The sequence below is a fragment of the Physeter macrocephalus genome, chromosome 5 (genome assembly GCF_002837175.3).
Source record: "Physeter macrocephalus isolate SW-GA chromosome 5, ASM283717v5, whole genome shotgun sequence".
In the NCBI taxonomy this organism is placed as follows: domain Eukaryota; kingdom Metazoa; phylum Chordata; class Mammalia; order Artiodactyla; family Physeteridae; genus Physeter; species Physeter macrocephalus.
Genome location: NC_041218.1, coordinates 78,077,839 through 78,096,586, shown reverse-complemented (window position 1 = coordinate 78,096,586; position 18,748 = coordinate 78,077,839). Strand labels below are relative to the sequence as shown.

The following is an 18,748-nucleotide window of genomic DNA, read 5'->3' as shown; positions in this document are numbered from 1 at the left end:
TTTAAAAAATAAAAATAAAAGTAAAATAAATAAAATGAGGAGACGAGAGGAATTCCCTGGTGGTCCAGTGGTTAAGACTCAGGCTTTCACTGACAAGGGTCTGGGTTTGGTCCCTGGTCGGGGTACTAAGGTCCCTCAAGCCGCTCGGCATGGCCAAAAAATAAATAAAACCTTTTAATAAAAATAAAAATAAAATGAGGACACTGGAGATACCATCTATTTCTAACATCTCTGACCATAAAGGATCCTCTTCTAAACTTCCATGAATACAGATCTGAACAGGGGAGTTAGACTCAATTAACCAAAACCTCCTCACCTGCTAAGACTGAGAAGGTAAGCTTGGGGAGAGGAAAGATACTTATATATTTTCAACTCCTCCCAAAGTCTGCCTGAGTTTTAATGCTTTATTAAATGAGAAAATGTGCATAAAATGGTTAGTACATAGATGGTATAGCTGGTATGGATGACACCATGATGATAGTAGAGATGGTATGATGATGATAATGAGGAGGGAACTAGGAAGATTGCTCTTTTCCTTTGTCAGGAAGTCAATAATAAAAAGGTATCATTTCCCCATAAAATAGATAGCGATTATTGAGGCTAACTTAAAAAATATATAAAAATGTATAGGAAGGGGACTTGCCCTATCAGACATTAAAACTTAAAAGTGTTTATAATGAAAACAGTGTGGTACTGATGCATGAACAGACAAACAGACCGAGGGAACAGAATAGAAAATGCAGAAATAAAATTTAATGCATAAGGAAATTTAGCATATAATAAAGGTGGCATCTTACATCACTGCAGCAAAGATGAGTTTTTTTTTTTTTTTGGCGGTACGCGGGCCTCTCACTGTTGTGGCCTCTCCCGTTGCGGAGCACAGGCTCCGGACACACAGGCTCAGCAGCCATGGCTCACAGGCCCAGCCGCTCCGCGGCACGCAGGATCTTCCCGGACCGGGTCACGAACCCGTGTCCCCTGCATCGGCAGGCGGACTCTCAACCACTGCGCCACCAGGGAAGCCCCAAAGATGAGATTTTTAATAAATGGTGCTGAGACAACTGGGTAGCCATTTGGAAAAAGGTAAAATTAGATCCATATGTCATACCGTACGTGAGAATAAACTCCAAACGGATCAAGAACCTAAATGTAGGGACTTCCCTGGTGGCACAGTGGTTAAGAACCTGCCTGCCAATGCAGGGGACACGGGTTCGAGTCCTGGTCTGGGAAGATCCCACATGCCGCGGAGCAACCGGGCCCGTGAGCCCCTAACACAGCCAAAAATAAATAAATTAATTAATTAATTAAAAAAAAAAAAAAAAAAGAATCTGCCTGCCAGTGCAACTAAGCCTGTGAGCCACAACTACCGAGCCTGCGCTCTAGAGCCTGCACGCCTAGAGCCCGTGCTCTGCAACAGGAGAAGCCACTGCAATGAGAAGCCTGCGCACCGCAACGAAGGGTAGCCCCCGCTCACCACCACTAGAGAAAGCCTGTGCACAGCAACGAAGACCCAATGCAGCCATAAATAAATAAATAAATAAATTTATTTTTTTAAAAAAGACAAAGAATCTAAATGTAAAATATGAAACTACACAGCTATTGGAAGAAAACATGAGTGAACTCCCCTTTAACCTCAGTGTAAGGGAAGGTATTCTATGATTCAAAATCCAAAGGCAATAAGTGAATAAATCTGACTATGTAAAACAACTGTATGCAAAAAATACCATAAACAAAACCAAAAGACAACTCACAAACTAGGAGAAAATTCTTGCAACATACATCATAGATAAAAGGGTAATATTCCTAATACATAAAGAACTCTTGAAAGTTGAGGGACAAATCCAATAGAAAAATGGAAAAGAGACAAGAACAGACAATACACAAATAAACATAAATATATATGTTTAAACATAAAAAAATTTAAACTAACTCATAAATAGAGAGTTCACTTAAAGAGATTCTCTATGGACAACTCTGGGACAATCTGAGTAACAAAATAATGATAGCAATAGATTAGAACACATAGAATAAAATAAATAGCCATGAGCTCATACTGATAAAAATGAATAATTGAATAAATAAATTGAATGAATAATGGGAGAAGAGAGAAAGATCTTCCTTAGAGTAGTATTCCAATTAATAAATGTAGAAGGAATGATGGCAATAGAAAACCATTTGACAAATAGCGTGGTAATACTTGTTGCTGGCAAGAAAGTATTAGGAGAAGCAAGGTATTTAGTCTCAAAAAAATCTCCCCACAGGACACTCTTTTGCATTACAAAGAGAAAGAAAGTGATTTTACAGTGGAGAAATCCAGCAAATATCACTTGATAAACAGTGATTGAGGTTAACATCACCAGTAATGAGACATATTGACATCATGTATTGTACCTTCAGATATGATGAACTGAGATGAACGCAACATCACTTCTGTGATATTTTTGCCAAAATACATAACCTTAATTTAATGGGGAGAAACGTCAGACAACCCAATTTGAGTTATGTCTACAAAACAGCTGGCCAGTATTCTTCAAAAATTTCAATGACTGAAAGTAAAAGACAAAGACTGAGAAGCATCCAGATTAAAAGAAGATAACAATTAAATGCAATGTATAATCCTGGATTAGATCCTTGCCCAGAAAAGGGTTATTAGTGAGACAATTGATGAAATTTAAATAAAGTCTGCAGATTAGTTAACAGTATGTCAATTTCCTGGTTTTCATGATTATACCCGTGGTTATGTAAGCCAAAAATACTTGGGGAAGCTGAGTGAAGAGAATTCTTTATACTACTTCTACAACTTTTTTAAAAAAATAAGCTTGGAATTATTTCAAAATGAAAAGACAAAAATAGAACTTGTCTGTTCAAATAATTATTATATTTCAAAGTACTGTCTCTGAGATGTTATTTATTGTAAGGTTGTGAAAAACAGTTTTTGACTTTTTCTTTTGAAAGTGCTTTCCATATCCGTTTATATATATATATATTTTAAATCTTATTATTATTTTTTTGGCTGTGTTGGGTCTTTGTTGCTGCATGCAGGCTTTCTCTAGTTGTGGCGAGCAGGGTCTATTCTTCGTTGTGGTGTGCGGGCTGCTCATTGCGGTGGCTTCTCTTGTTGTGGAGCACAGGCCTAGAGCACACCAGCTTCAGTAGTTGCAGTGCACGGGCTCAGCAGTTGCAGTGCACGGGCTCAGCAGTTGCAGTGCATGGGCTCAGTAGTTGCGGTGCACGGGCTTAGTTGCTCCGCGGCATGTGGGATCTTCCCAGACCAGGGCTCGAACCCGTGCCCCCTGCATTAGCAGGTGGATTCTTTTTTTTTTTTTTTTTTTGATACGCGGGCCTCTCACTGTTGTGGCCTCTCCTGTTGCGGAGCACAGGCTCCGGACGCGCAGGCTCAGCGGCCATGGCTCACAGGCCCAGCCGCTCCGCATCATGTGGGATCTTCCCGGACCGGAGCACGAACCTATGTCCCCTGCATCAGCAGGCGGACTCTCAACCACTGCGCCACCAGGGAAGCCCGGCAGGCGGATTCTTAACCACTGTGCCACCAGGGAAGTCCCGACTTTTAGTCTTTGATAGTCCACCTTCCCCCTTACACACTTGTTTTTATTGATTTTTTTAATAAGATTTATTTATTTATTTATTTATTTATTTATTTATTTATTTATTTATTTATTTATTTATTTATTTATTGCCGCGTTGCCTCTTCGTTGCTGTGCACAGGCTTTCTCTAGTTGCGGCGAGCGGGGGCTACTGAAGCCCGTACGCCTAGAGCCCGTCTCCGCAACGAGAGAAGCCACAACAATGGGAAGCCCGCACACTGCAATGAAGAGTAGCCCCGGCTCACCGCAACTAGAGAAAGCCTGCGCGCAGCAACGAAGACCAAACACAGCCAAAAATAAATAAATAAATAAATTTATTTTTTTTAAAAAAGACATTTCTTCAGGGAGTTCCCTGGGGGGTCCTGTGGTTAGGACTTGGCGCTTTCACTGCTGCAGCCTTGGGGTTCAATCCCTGGTCATGGAACTAAGATCTTGAAAGCTGTGCGGCATGGCCAAAAAAAGAAAAAAAGGAAAAAAGAAAATAAAATGAAAGCAGTTCTGGGCTTCCCTGGTGGCGCAGTGGTCGAGAGTCCACCTGCCGATACAGGGGACACGGGTTCGTGCCCCGATCCGGGAGGATCCCACATGCCGCGGAGCGGCTGGGCCCATGAGCCATGGCCGCTGAGCCAGCGTGTCTGGAGCCTGTGCTCCGCAATGGGAGAGGCCACGATGGTGAAAGGCCCACGTACCGCAAAAAAAAAAAAAAAAAAAAAAAAAATGAAAGCAGTTCTGAAGGCAAAATTCTATCTACAGTGTGTTTATGTTCTTTAAAAAAATTAAAAAATTAAAAAATAAAATAAAAAGATATTTCTCCAAAGAAGACATACAGATGGCCAAAAGGCACATGAAAAGATGCTCAACATCGCTAATTATTGCAGAAATGCAAATCAAAACTACAATGATAACCTCACACTGGTCAGAATGGCCAACATCAAAAAAAATCTACAAATAATAAATGCTGGAGAGGGTGTGGAAAAAAAGGAACCCTCCTACACTGTTGGTGGAAATGTAAATTGGTACAGCCACTATGGAGAACAGTATGGAGGTTCCTTAAAAAACTAAAAACAGAACTAACCACATATGATCCTGCAATCCCACTCTTGAGCATATACCTGGAGGAAACCGTAATTCGCAAAGATACATGCACCCCAATGTTCATTGCAGCACTATTTACAGTAGCCAAGATATGGAAGCAACCTAACTGTCCATCGACAGATGAATGGATAAAGATGTGGTATATATATACAATGGAATATTACTCAGCCATAAAAAAGAACAAAATAATGCCATTTGCAGCAATCGGATGGACCTAGAGGTTATCATACAAAGTGAAGGAAGCCACACGGAGAAAGACAAATATCATATTATATCACTTATATGTGGAATCTAAAAAAATGATACAAATGAACTTATTTACAAAACAGAAATAGACTCACAGTCATATAGTTTTGTAACTTGTAGTTACCAAACGGGAAAGGGGGGAGGGATAAATTAGGAGTTTGGGATTAAAACATACACACTACTATATATAAAATAGATAACCAACAAGGACCTACAGGGAACCATACTTAATATCTTGTAATAACCTATAATAGAGAATGTACAAAAAGAATACATATTTTTGAATCAATTCGCTGTACACCTGAAACTAACACAACATTGTAAACCAACTATATTTAAATAAAATTTTTTTTAAAAAAGTAGGTGTTATATATGTTTAGCTCTAGCAATAGCAGACACAGTCAAATCTTGAAATCTTGCCCTGGGGTAGCGATCTTCATAAAAATGTTTTTCAATTACCTTTCCTAACATAAAACTGTGGTTGAAGGTTCACATCAACCTTTTCATCACAAAGTATTATGGAAAAAAAATTTTTATGAGGAAACTAAGTTTAAAATTGCAAAATACAAATAAAGCTCATATTCACCTCAGAAATTACCACCATGATTGGGAACTAAGTAGATAGATTTGGGAGGTCTTGGCTATGAAAATATAAGAAATATCTGTCAAAGATTAGAGAACTAAGGGGTCTTCCCTGGTTGCGCAGTGGTTAAGAATCCGCCTGCCAATGCAGGGGACACGGGCTTGAGCCCTGGTCTGGGAAGATCCCACGTGTCGCAGAGCAACTATGCCCGTGCGCCACAACTACTGAGCCTGCAAGCCACAACTACTGAAGCCCACATGCTTAGAGCCCATGCTCCACCACAAGAGAAGCCACCGCAATGAGAAGCCCATGCACCACAACAAAGACTAGCCCCCCGCTCGCTGCAACTAGAGAAAGCCCGCGTGCAGCAACAAAGACCCAATGCAGCCAAAAATAAATAAATAAATAAATAAATTTTTTTAAAAAAGATTAGGGAACTAAGTCAAATAATGCTTAGTTCCCTAAGATTAGTAGAGAACTAAGCATTATTAAAAATAAAATTGACACAGTTGCCTCAGGGAGGAGTGAAGCAAGGAACTGTGACTTTTCATTATAACCCCATCTGTGCATATATTATTTCAATAGTATTACATAGGGCAGAGAAAAGTAAGAGTGCGGAAAACATTCAAAATAAAAAGCCTACTAATTATGTAGACGATTCCAGTTTTTTCTGTTCCATCAGAATCCACTTGGAAAATATATAAAGGGACCAAGGTCAATAAAAGCTTATCTGGTGACTGAAAATCTTCAAAAGGACTGACGCGTTGGAAGGAGTCTGAAGTTCGTAGGTCTGGTGGACATTCGGTTAGAAGACGCGGAGGGTCAGAGCTCAGACGGCCCGCGTTGCTAGGCCGGGGACACAGCAAAACCTCGCTGGGGGCGGGGCCACTTGACGTCATAGAGACGCTCCGCCTCCTTACGTCGCGAACTCCGGAGGCCAGAAGGTTTCTGGCGGCACCGGCGCCATTTTGCCGGAGCCTGCGACCGAGTGGGAGTGGAGTGGAGCGGCTGTTGTTGCCGACTCTTTCCTCCTCCCCACGGTCCAGTCAGCTGGTTGATTAGGCCATCGGCCCTCAAGCCGAGACCTGTCTCTTATTTAGTTCTGGGGAGTGCCTGGCCGACATGAGTGATGTAGAGGAGAACAACTTCGAGGGCAGAGTGAGTACAAAGCCGCGGGAGCCGTCTTCGGCGGCGGCCCGATGCTCGGGGTTTCTCTGGGACGAGCGCGGTCGGGCGGGGTTGCGGGGAGTTCTGCGGGGGCCCGCGGGGAGCAGCCTCTGGAGCCATCGAGGTCGCTTCTTCACATCCCAAGATGGCTTCTGGGTTACACTCTTGCCCCAAACACCACGGATAACCTCCCCTTCCCCCTTTCTTTGGAGACTGATAGCTGGACCCCTGGGTCCGATTTCCCCCAGCGGTGCGCCCTGCCTTCTCCCCACCCCGAGGCTTCCTTATCTCTGTTCCGAGGTGTGGGTCCCGGTGGGGCGGGAGGAGACGGCAGGGAGTTCCCCCCGGCCGGATAGTGGTAGGTGCTTCCTGCAGTGGCGTTTCTGGCGACCCCGAGCATCGTAGAGGGTCTCGGGGTCGAAAGTGCGCGGGGCTGCTGTCCGGGCGGGGAGAAGCTGGCGTGGGACTAGCTGGGGCCTGTGTCTCCTTGGCTCTCTATTGCAGTGAGCGGCCGCGTCTCTGTTGGAACCGGCGGCGTTGCGTCTATAAAGGCGAAAGCCTTGAGGTTGAAGGTGGGACGAGCCTAATGAAGTGGTTAGTCAACGACCGCACCGACCCTTAAGCGTTCTTAAGACGAGAGCTGTGAGGGGAAAACTACGCGAGGAGCCCTTTTCCTTTAATGTCCCTTCTGCTTTCCTTTCACTTCAAAATGAATGTGGAAATGCTATAACGCCTTATTTTTCTAATTCCTTGATGTTGGGCTTTTTTTTCTTTCTCTTCTTTATATCTCACCTTCTAATGCTTTTCTTCCTATGACCTTTCACCTCAACACTGACCACTCCTTTACAGGTTTTTACGGTAAAAAAAAACAAAAAAGGGAATCTTCTGTCTTAATCTTACATAACTGAACAAATTTCATGGCTCAGTATTTTTACAGTAGTTAATTCTATTCTCTTAACTCAGAACGTTACCTGAAAATTACAGGCCCTCTGTCTTCCATTTCTCTTCTCAACCCATCCTCCAGCAAAGAGGGCTCAAAGTTTTTCATTATTTTGGATGTGATGAATATAAACATCACAAAGATACGTTATCCTCAGCTTAAAGATACTAGAACGTTTAGCAGTGATTGGGTTATATTTCCGAAGTTACCCTCGTAGTGAAAATTGATGTGAGCTAGTGTAGAACCCTGAAAAGAAAACAGTCCCCAGGCAGCATTTCCTGGCTCTTGTGTTGGCATTCTGGTCACTAGGGGAAACTCATAAAAAACAATTGAGGTGTATGCTGGATGGAATGAATTTTGTCTTTTTTTTAGAAGTTCATAAGATAAGCATCTGGAACCAGGCAGTTAAATCAGAAGGTCAATTTAGGCTTTTCTTTTTGAGGTTAGAGACAAAGAAAGCTATCTTTAATGCCTTTAAGATTGGATTTCTCTAATAAAATCTGGAGCGTAGATATTAATGAATAGTTGAACCTGCTCATTTTTTAGGATGGGGTATTGACTGTCCCAACAGAAGTTTTTAAAATCATGTAATGGTATTTAGGTGGTCGTTAGTCATAAGCTGCTTCGTGTTTTGAAAATGTTAGGTAGTTATGGGAAGAAATTTTGCTGTCTGTTAATCTTCGGTTAACTTCAGTACAGTTTTGGGCAGTTAATGTTTATTTTGGTTTGTGGTGAAGTGAAGAGGAATACTGTTTTGGACCTTGTTTTCCTTTAAGTTCTTAGTTTTTATGTAGTCATCAGGTTGAATTTGGCTAGTTCTAGATAATTGTTACCTTACCAATCTGAGAAAGAAATAAATGTAAGATTCCCACCCAGTTTTAAGCTAAAATGCATGTAGGCATTAACGATTTATTTTAATCGAAAAAGGTTTTTACCTTTTCCTCGTCTTTTAGAGTGTTTGTGGTCATAGAAAATATTTTTTCACATGGGATACCCAAACGTGTTTTAGTATTAATGAACTCCGATTGTATAATAAATACATTTACCTGTTACCTTTTCTTTTTTTTTTGGTAGGTTGAGGTATTTGTTTTTATTCATAATTGGGTGAAGAATTAAAATGCCAGAAACTTTTCTGAGGGTGTATGCTTTGTCGTTGTTGTTGTTCTCTTAAAGCAGTTTCATATTCACCAGTGGTTTTGGGTTTTAAACTATAGTGATCTTTTATCAACTAACCACAAACCAGCAATTTAAAAAGGTTTTTATAGAATACAGTTGTTGTTGTGTTATCTTTGTATCTAAATGTAGTAACCTTTTAGAGAGCCTCAGAAAAAGGATTTTTAAATGATGTTTCTGAGGTGTTTTAAGTAGTTATTATACTTCAGACTTTTTGACTAAAACAAATTAGAGAAAACATTGTTAGGTCAGTATTCAGATTTCATTTGCTTTATGTACAGAATAAACACATTGTAACCCCATCTTATTGAAAAGATATTTAAAATTAGAGGGTAAGTTCCTAGAGACTGGAACATATTAAAGAAACAGGACTTGTACTAATAGTTCCTACTTCTGTAGCATTTTAGGATCTCCTCCCCTCCCCGCCGTCTTTGACATATTTTCTCATATACTGCTCATAATCTTGCAAGGGTTGGAGAACTCTTAGCATTTTAAGAAATTAAAAACTGAGGCCCAGAAGACCATGCAGCCAGAAATCTGAGATTTACAAGTCCCAGTCCATTGCTCATTGTATACTTAAACTGTGCCGTGTATATATTTTGATTACTTTTTCTAAAGGAGCACACTGCACTTCAGTGTCTCAGAGCCATTAATGGAGTTTGCTGAAAACAATGACAGGAGCTTAATTTTCCATTATATATTAATATCTCTTGCATTTTCAAAGGACTGGAGTAAAAGAGCTTTAGGAAAGAAAATGTAATTGGCTGAATTTTGTTATAAGTAACCCTAACAGTTAACCAACCAATTTCCCTTCTGCCTGGGGTGAAACTGTTGAGCATCCACTACCTTTTTAGTAAAGGCCAGGTGTTCTTGAGGGAAAGAGAGCTTGGAGTCTGATTTGAGATGACTGACAGCTCACATCTGGGTAAAAGTAAGTATATAATCAAGTGCTGTGTGATAGAATTAATAAGGAATTCAGAAAATAAAGCTGAGCAGTTTCGTGAGCTTAGAGGAAAGGGAAAGCTTTATCTAGTAAGTAAAACTTATGCTGGACATTATGATAAGGGAAATACGAATATTGATTATAAGGATGAGACAAGCAAGAGGCTGCTGGACTAATGAGACATGATAGATTCGGCTGTGTAGTCAGATAATGGAGGATTTTGAATTCTAGATTGAGGAATTTGGACTTAATCCAATATGCAGTAAGGAGCCATCTATGGATTTTTAATTCTGGGAGTGGCGAAATGAAAGGAATTTTAGCAAAGAACAGAGACTAATATAGGAAGAGCAGCCGGGCACACTTGAAATATTTAAGGAAGGAGCTGATGAAAACTCTGATCTAAACTGGACAGCAGTGGGATGTAAAGAATGAGCGAGACATTTTTAAGGGATCCAGGAGAATAGTGGTGCCATTAAAATATCAATAAGTAGGTCCATTAAAGCAGTTTGCTTGGAACATGTATATCAAGTTAACAGAATTTCAAGCGGAAATGTCTTTTGGAGCTGGGAGTGAGGTTGGCACTTGATCTATGACTTTGAATGTCATCGTCAGAAAAAGAATACAACTTCAACTAAAATTCAATCTCAAAAAATTTTAGTGTCCTTGATAGAAATTAAGGGGAACAGAAATTAAGACTTTCTTGTTATTTTACTTATTCCCCTCTACCCCTAATTTTTTTTTTTGAACGAAACTTAGAAAAACGTTAAGTCCAATTTTTTTCTTTGACAGTGGCCCAGTGCTCTTAATAGAGGTTAAGGATTCTCTGTCTTATAATTCCACAATTGTCTATGCTTTGTAGAATAGTTTAGAATAGTTGAAGAGGAAGGATACTACTTACTCTGGCATCCTTTTTTCAGAGCTTATTGTGGCTTCTTGAGTAGCTGGAATATTTTAAAGAGACTCCTAGTGTTCCCCTTCTTAATATATGAGATGATTACCTGGGTGATAAAAGTGAAGAGCAAAACAGTCATCTGTATCAGTTTGGAATTTAAATTTGTGTGTGTTAAGATATTTTGTTGAAGAATAGCAGAAATGGGGAAAGTTTTGTTTTTTGGTGTTTTTTTGCTTCTTTGAACCCTGTTTCGTAATAATAATAAGGGTGATGACTATGCCATTAAAAACCCAGCTTGGTGACTGGCTCCTTTTTCAAAAACAAAAAAACAAAAAACCCTCTTCTTTCTTTTTTTTCTTTTCTTTCTTTCTTTCTTTTTTTTTTTTTTAGAGAATACAAATAAGATTGAATCCCTGTTACAGATTAAGATTGTTAGCAGTTTAGCTTAAAAAAAAAACTTAGTTCAGCTTCTTCAGCAATTTACTTTTATATATCTCATCAACCTGTTGCAAAAGGGTAAGGCTTCCTTTTAGTAGGAGTGGTATTAAACTTGGGGGATAGTCTTATGTGTCTTGGGTTTAATTTTTTTTTCCCTAAAGTACTATGGTTTATCCAGTTTTAACGCTTTTTTTTTTATTCCCCCATCCATTTAAGCAGAGAATTTGTAAAACTTAAGGAGATGTTTTAACACTCAAATTTTTGTATTTGAGATTCTTTCACTGAAGGATGCTAATTTGCTCAATATAAGCAGAAGTTGGGATTTTTAAAAAGAGCAGTGCAACTAATCATACCCATGGTGCCTAACTAATTTTACAGATTTGTCGTAGATACTTTTTATGATTTGTACCATTCCTAAAACGATTATAAAGAGTCTTGGGATCTGAAAGAATATCAAGAGATTTAAATATTTAAGAATGAAAGTCATTTTAAAAAAATACAGATAAACTTTGTTTATGGACTTAATTTTGTAAATAAACTGAGGTTACTTACTTATGGTATAGTGTGTAATATAACAGGTGTGAAATAGCCATGAGTAATCAGCATAATAGTTTTTTAGAACTTGTGAACAGTGTGAAAACCTCTTTGATAGCATCAGTGTGTGTTCAGGCATCAAGTAACTAACCCTGGGACCTTTATAAAAGGTATATATCCACAAGCTGAGTGAATTAATACTGTTTGTTCACATGTCATAACCAATTTAGTAGAACTGAAGTGGAGGTGAGAAAATGGTAGCGATCAGAGAGGGAGAAGAATCAGTAAACACTAAAAAAAGAAAAGTTGAGAAGGGAATAACAGAAGGAAGTGTGGTTTCCCCTCCCTCCTTTAAGTTACTGCTGTATGTAGTTCTGTATAGTCCTTACTGTCTCATGATTTTCGCCAAAGTGAGTGACTAGGCCTGACCAATCTGAGGTAGAAGAAAAGTTATGATTTTTTTCCTTGAAAGTAAGGCCCTGTAGTGTTACTTATTCAAGATTTGTAAATACTCCATGACATTAGAAGATGAGAACAGAAGTAGGGAATTCTGTAACAGGTTCTTAGTAGTTTGTTTTGATATAGTTAAACCACTTTAGTCTTTTTACACTTGTTTCTGTACCTTTGAAGTTGCCACTTACACACTAGCTTTTTGGACATTACAGTTGATCATGGCATATAAGCCGGCCGGTTTATGAGCCACATTTAAAATTTGTACAGAAGGGAATTCTCTGACAGTCCAGTGGTTAGGACTCCGAGCTTTTACTGCCGAGGGCGAGGGTTTGATTCCTGGCCAGGAAATTAAGATCCCGCAAAGCCCTGTGGCACAGCCAAACTAACTAAATAAATAAAATTTGTACAGAAGATTTGTAGATTTTACAGGTAATTTCACAGTGTGACATGAGTTTAAATTTGATTAACTGCCAATTCCTTAATAATTTGTCTAACACATTGCCAAAATTATTCCAAACTTTAGAGAATTTAAAGACATACAGGTTGGAATATGTGTGAGCCTTTGTAGATACAAAGACCACTTTAATCTTACTTAGAATGCAGCATACTGGTATGACTTTTAAAAAGGGGAAATTATCATTTAAAAATAGCTAATGTTATGAGCAATCGGTATTTTCTTTTTAAGAAATGGCTCTAATACCAGTTATGGATTAAAAAGAGAGTGAAAGTATTTCTTTCACAAGCCTAAGGATGAATCTGTAAAAGAAGCAGTCTATCATACTCGAAAGGAAGGAAGCAGAACTGCTATTTCTTTAGACTGAAATGAAAGAAGTGAGTAAACACAGAAGGTTTCCCTCAAATCCTAAAGAATGAAGTTCTTAGTACAATAAATATAAGTTATTTGGGTAATTTAAGATCCTCCCCACCCCCACATATAGTTTACCTAAATGCACTAGTATGTTTCTGTGGAAATCTCCAATTTCACAAAGTAGTAGGGAAATATAATTTTGAGAATTTGTTGTAAAAGCTTATACTATATTCATATAGACTTGAATTTCTGTAAACTTGGCATTGTTACTTGGCGTTTGCCTTGGAATTTGCCTTGCCATAATATTAGAGTGGGTTACAGCATAGCATTTATATTGGTTTATTTTAATGGGCTGTAAGTATTAAGCATACATATGGTCAGAATTTTTTTCCCATCTATAATATACTAGCTGTATTAAAAGACCCTGCAGTTATTGTTTGCTGTAGGAATCGTTCATGTTCGACAACATGAACATATTTAATAACCTTTTTCCTGGTTTAAAAAATAGTAAATGGTTATACTATTTTTATACATAGAAAGATAGTTCTTCGCTTGTATTGGACACACTATAGTACTTTCTTAGTAATTGTAGTTAGCGCCTTCTTTTTATTTTTGGCTGTGTCCTTCAGCTACCACCAGAGGCATCTTGTTAATAAAAAATAGTTCAAAAAACAAACAGACACTATTTAATAAGCAGGTTGTACTGTGAGAACTTTCTGCCTAGCTCCTGGTTTATAGTAGGTAAGGTAGACTGGAAGCCTCCTTAAGATATATTTCTGTTAAAATTCGTGATATGATTTGGTTGAGTCATTAATCTGCCCATTTCAAGTAGGCACTATATTTTTAATGGTTGGTGGGTCTAGATGCAGGTTACTGAAGAATTTGCAGAACTTCTTGACTGGACAGCTTTAAGAGCAGGTTAAGTAGTCTCTAGTGAAACAGGACAGATAACACCCCTTCTCAATATTTAGTTTATTTTTCTCTTCGCAATTTCAATTCTGTTTCCAAATTCTGAATAGTTGTATGAATTTCTTTGGGAAAAGTTGAAATTACCATTTCATAATGAAGACAAGTCAAAGGTAGAAAAGGATAATCTAGCATTTGTCCATAAAGGGCTTATGGTTGCCTGATTTCCAATGCACAGTTTGGTGAAAGTGGCATTTATTTGGTTATCAGCCTTTGAGGAATGTTATTTTTAAACGGTGAATATGACAATGTGTGTTTGAAGACTAAAACTACCAGTTCTTTACAATGACAGGCCGTTTGTTTGGTATTATAGTAAAAATAATTATGAAGATTAAAAGTTTTTTATGCTTTGCAGTTTATTCTCTAAGTTTACTGACAGTTCCTGGTTTACTTTTTAGATAGATAAGTCTCTAAATTGCTTTTGGAAGTTAAAATTATTGACATCTTTATAAGTTAAAGGGAAGTTACTTTTTCTTAATCTTGAATGATTCTGGGGGAAAAAAATATGTAGTTTGAGGTTTCCCTGGTATAAAAATTGAAGAGTAGGCAGCAAAGGAGGTGTTAGGTATTTGTGACACCTTGGATAATAAAAAGCAAGCCTTCTTTTAAATTTGCTGATGTCTTTTGAAAAGATATTCTGTCATATCTTAATGCTTTTGTTACAAACTAAAAGGAAAATTGCATATTTTCCAATGGGTTGCTATACCAGAAATGGGATTTAAAATTTAAATTTTAAGTTGTTACGGAGTTACCTTGTTAACATTAATACCTAAAAAGTGGTTATTTTCAGCACTACTGAATAATTTTCAACTATTGTTTTTATGATGGAAGGCTTAAACCTAATGTATAACATTTTGATTTCTATCCTAAAAATTAAAGGTTTTAGAGTGTTACAGAACACAAAGCTTTCTATATGTATAACAAAGGCTGTGGTGATGTTTGTAGATTTATACCAGGGGATCTGTTTTATATGAGGAAAAGCCAAAAGGGAGAGGGGAATATATTTTTACCTAATGAATTATAGGTACTGAACTGGCCCGTGATACTTCAATTACAAGTGAATTAGCCATACTTTTGTTTTCTTTTTGTTTTTAGTCCTGAATATGCTGCTTTTACAGTTTCAGTGAATGAAAAAGCCTAAGTTGCTGTGCCTGCTCCAGGCATCTGTCCAGAAATTTAGAAAGTGTCTGAGATGTGGTGAAAGACTTATTGTAGGTAAATAAATGGGAAAAGCTGATATTGAACAGAAAGGTAGCTATATATTTTGATTTTGTTTTCATTTGAAAAAAATAAATAGGCCTAGCAGCATTAGTACTGTCCTTGATGAATAAGTCTTTTGACATTAAACCTGAAGGAAAACTTTAAGGAAGTTGCGTGATAGTCTTAATAGCCTAAATGAAAATTGGTGCGAAATTGGGATTATTTTCACTAATAATCAAGGCTTAAGCGGACAGAGAAACCAAACTGTCCATGCTACTTCGGTCATAAGTGCTTCATATGTCTATCAAATTTAAAAAAAAAAAAAACAGGCTTTTAACCAGTCAATTTTCTGATAAAGGATATAGTTACTGAAGGGAGTATAAGTATGCATAGCTGCATAAAATGTGCAAAAATTATGAACAGAAGAGGTAGGATAAACAAAGACCATGATACTAATTTTGTAATGTACGATATATACTTCATTGGATAAAATAGAATTTTAAAAATGGCTCAGTTGCAAAAATACATCTACTACTAGGAATTTACAAGCCAAAGGGGAAATTTTTAAAATTTCATGCTTTCTTTTCCCCTTGGTTTTTTTCAGTATGCTTGTTTTATTTCAGGTTGTATCTTTCTGGTTAAGTCAGAGTGAGCAAAGATAGTGGTCAAACAAAATCAGGAGATGGTAGTGATTTTACTAATTTTTTTTTACTTTGAACCTCAACATGTGTCTTATAATGTGAGTTTAGATAGGTGTGTACAAATATTTCAGCCTATGATGCTTTGCTTTAACTATATCTTGATACCTTAGCATGGCTTATTTTAAGATCACGGGGCATCTTCAGGTTATAAATTAGTGAAAACTTAAGGCATAGGTGGGGGGGTTACAGCTTGTTAGAGTTATGCTTGAATTAAGTATTTATATTAAAACTGTTCACGTTTTAGGAACTAGGATGAAACATGAAAGGGGAGGAGGGTGAAGAGTATGGTAAAAACATTTAGAGAAATTCAGTAAATTCTCTTTAATTGTTAGAAACTAGACTTTTGAACAACTTTAAAGATTATAAAATTGTTTTTTTAATAAACTAGTTATTTGCACTTTACCTGCTGGCTTTTCCATTTGGTAGATAACATTCTGAACTCCAGCAGAGTTTTATAATCCCCACGTGCTTAAATATACTAAATGTTCTTTTTCCATTAAGGTTAATGTTCGTGAAGAAATTGAAGAGTTTTTTCCAAGAATGTGGAAGATAAATCAAGATAAAAGAAGGCTAATGAAAAGTATTAAAGATCAGAAAATTAAAATTGAATGGGGGAAAAAATTGAACAGAAGATTGGTCAGATAGAAGCACTTGAATATTTTTTTAAGGCTATTTTGAATTGTTTGAATTGGGGAAGAATACACGAAGTATGAAAAATGAAAAACTCAATGAAGAATGAAGAGAAGTAGAAAGCAAGAGTGAAGTAGAATTAAAAGAATCTGGAAGAATGAATGGGTCCTAGGTTAAGTAAATGTATGGTTTATGTTCCAGTGTCTGTATGATCAAGTTGTAGATGAATTTGCATGATTACTTAGTTAATAGAGAATTGGTGATCTGGTTCAAGTAGGGAATTACTGAGGACAGTTAGCAGTATTAACAATGGGTTATTAATGAGCTGAAATTTTTTCTGGAGGGTGTTGCCTAACCATTTGTTTTTCAGGAGCAATCAATATAAATAATTACGGTACTTTAAATGTTAGGTGTTAGGCATCTACGTGACCAGTGCCATTTGTAATACTGTCTTCTTTGTTAGGAGTCTCGCTCTCAGTCAAAATCTCCAACGGGAACTCCTGCTCGTGTAAAATCGGAGAGCAGGTCAGGATCTCGTAGTCCATCAAGAGTTTCCAAACACTCTGAATCCCATTCTCGATCAAGATCAAAATCCAGGTAAGTGTGTTTAAAATAATATGTAAGTATGTTTAAAATGCTTTTCTTGTATTTTTCAGGGCAAAGTGGTTTTTACCAAATCCCTCATTTTTGTTGCATTTTTTTGTGGAAATTTCACTGAAGACTCAAAATCATGAAGTTGTCTTTTTTTTAAGCTATGGTTTAGAAATGAATGATACATAATAGATACAAAGACTTAGATAAGGTAGAATCTTCCCTTAGTCCATTAATCTATCTGATGCTAACTATTAATACAAATTAAATATGTGTTTGATTTAAATGTGCTTGGCATTTAAAGGTTAATGTTTGATTTTATTTCAATAATATTTGCACAACAAAAAGGTAATTTTCTCCATTGGAGACTTGGCATGCAGTTTAGTGCAGAGATGGTTGATGTATGTATGTTGTACTGGTTATCAGAATGATTTGAGAAGATTTTTCAAGTTTCACCTTCCAGCTACATCCTTTACCTGAAGATTCTAACTAAGTAGGTCCAGCCTGGAACTCTGGTCAGATACAATTGGCAGGAAGTGGTCCTGGAGTGATTCAGAGCCCCAGCCACTACCACTTACACTGATTAAAACAAAGACTCTAGTGAGCCACTGCAGGGCTCACTGTATCAGATGTCCCAGGTGTACTGGTGTGCGGAAAAAACAGTGAAAAACAACCTGGGACTTCCCTGGTGGCGCAGTGGTTAAGAGTCTGCCTGCCAATGCAGGGGACACGGGTTCGACCCCTGGTCCGGGAATATCCCACATGCTGCAGAGTAACTAAGCCTGTGCAACACAACTACTGAGGCTGCGCTCTAGAGCTCACAAGCCACAACTACTGAAGCCAGTGCCGCTAGAGCCCGTGCTCTGCAACAAGAGAAGCCACCGTAATGAGAAGCCCGCGCACTGCAACGAAGAGTGGCCCCCACTTGCCACAACTAGAGAAAGCCCGCGTACGAAGACCCAACACAGCCAAATAAATAAATAAAATTTAAAGTAAATAAATAAAAACAACCTGGACAGTCGGTTTGATGAGTCATTGTAATTTCTTCTTTAAAGAGGTAATTTATGTCTTTGAAGAGTGAGATTGCAAGAGGGCATGAGACAGAAGAATCACTTAAAAGGCTGTACTTTTCCTGCGATCCACAGCTATGTCTTTTTCTCTGTTGTATCCAGGATCCAGCGTAGTGCTTGATTTGCTAACAGCTCCACGTATTTAATTGAATCCACATGTGCAGAATAGTGCTAGATAGAATTCAGGTGTAGAAACAGAAGTGAGGACATTTTCATTTTAGGACTTTTGCACTTGCTGCCCTTAGCCTAGAATTCTCTTCCGTCAAGATATTCTCATATCACTTGATGCAGTTCTCTGCTCTTGTATCACTGGAGAACATTAAATACCATGCACACTCTTTATTCCCTTATTCCTAATTTTTTTCGTAATATTTATCACTATCTGACTTAGAGAAAAGGTAAGCAGTCCTGAAAGGTTTTAAATTAACGTCACTTTTTCTTAGTATAGTCCTCCCTCAGTATCTGTTGGGGGAGGATTGGTTCTCCTGCGGATACCAAATCTTCAGATGGTCAAGTCCCTTATATAAAATGGCATGGTACAGTCAGCCCTCCACACGAAGGACAACTGCATTTAAATGTAACTATTGATTTTTTTTTTTTTTTTTTTTTTTTGTGGTAGGCGGGCCTCCCTCTGTCGTGGCCTCTCCCGTTGCGGGGCACGGGCTCCGGACGCGCAGGCTCAGCGGCCATGGCTCATGGGCCCAGCCAATCCG

The 18,748-nt window shown here is 38.1% G+C and overlaps 1 protein-coding gene and 1 long non-coding RNA gene across 10 annotated transcripts in view; one reads left to right on the top strand and one right to left on the bottom strand.

The window, feature by feature from the left end:
• LOC129392141 (uncharacterized) overlaps window positions 1–6,201 on the bottom strand; it is a 34,033-nt gene extending 27,832 nt beyond the window's left edge. Inside the window, exon 1 of the long non-coding RNA XR_008617427.1 lies at window positions 6,173–6,201. This is a non-coding gene — a long non-coding RNA (uncharacterized lncRNA). The remainder of the gene's footprint in view (window positions 1–6,172) is intronic.
• Window positions 6,202–6,477: 276 nt separating this feature from the next.
• Window positions 6,478–18,748, top strand: part of TRA2A (transformer 2 alpha homolog) — a 21,484-nt gene continuing 9,213 nt past the window's right edge. For 2 of the 9 annotated variants that reach the window (XM_007108578.4, XM_007108577.4), the window contains exons 1-2: window positions 6,478–6,687; window positions 16,838–16,971. In XM_007108578.4, the coding sequence (XP_007108640.1) occupies window positions 6,652–6,687; window positions 16,838–16,971 (170 nt within the window). In that variant the 5' untranslated portion in view covers window positions 6,478–6,651. Of the gene's footprint in view, window positions 6,688–7,200; window positions 7,291–14,938; window positions 15,059–16,245; window positions 16,972–18,748 lie in introns of all 9 variants that reach the window. The other 7 variants (XM_024128114.3, XM_028490116.2, XM_028490114.2 and 4 more) reach the window with 7 other exon arrangements.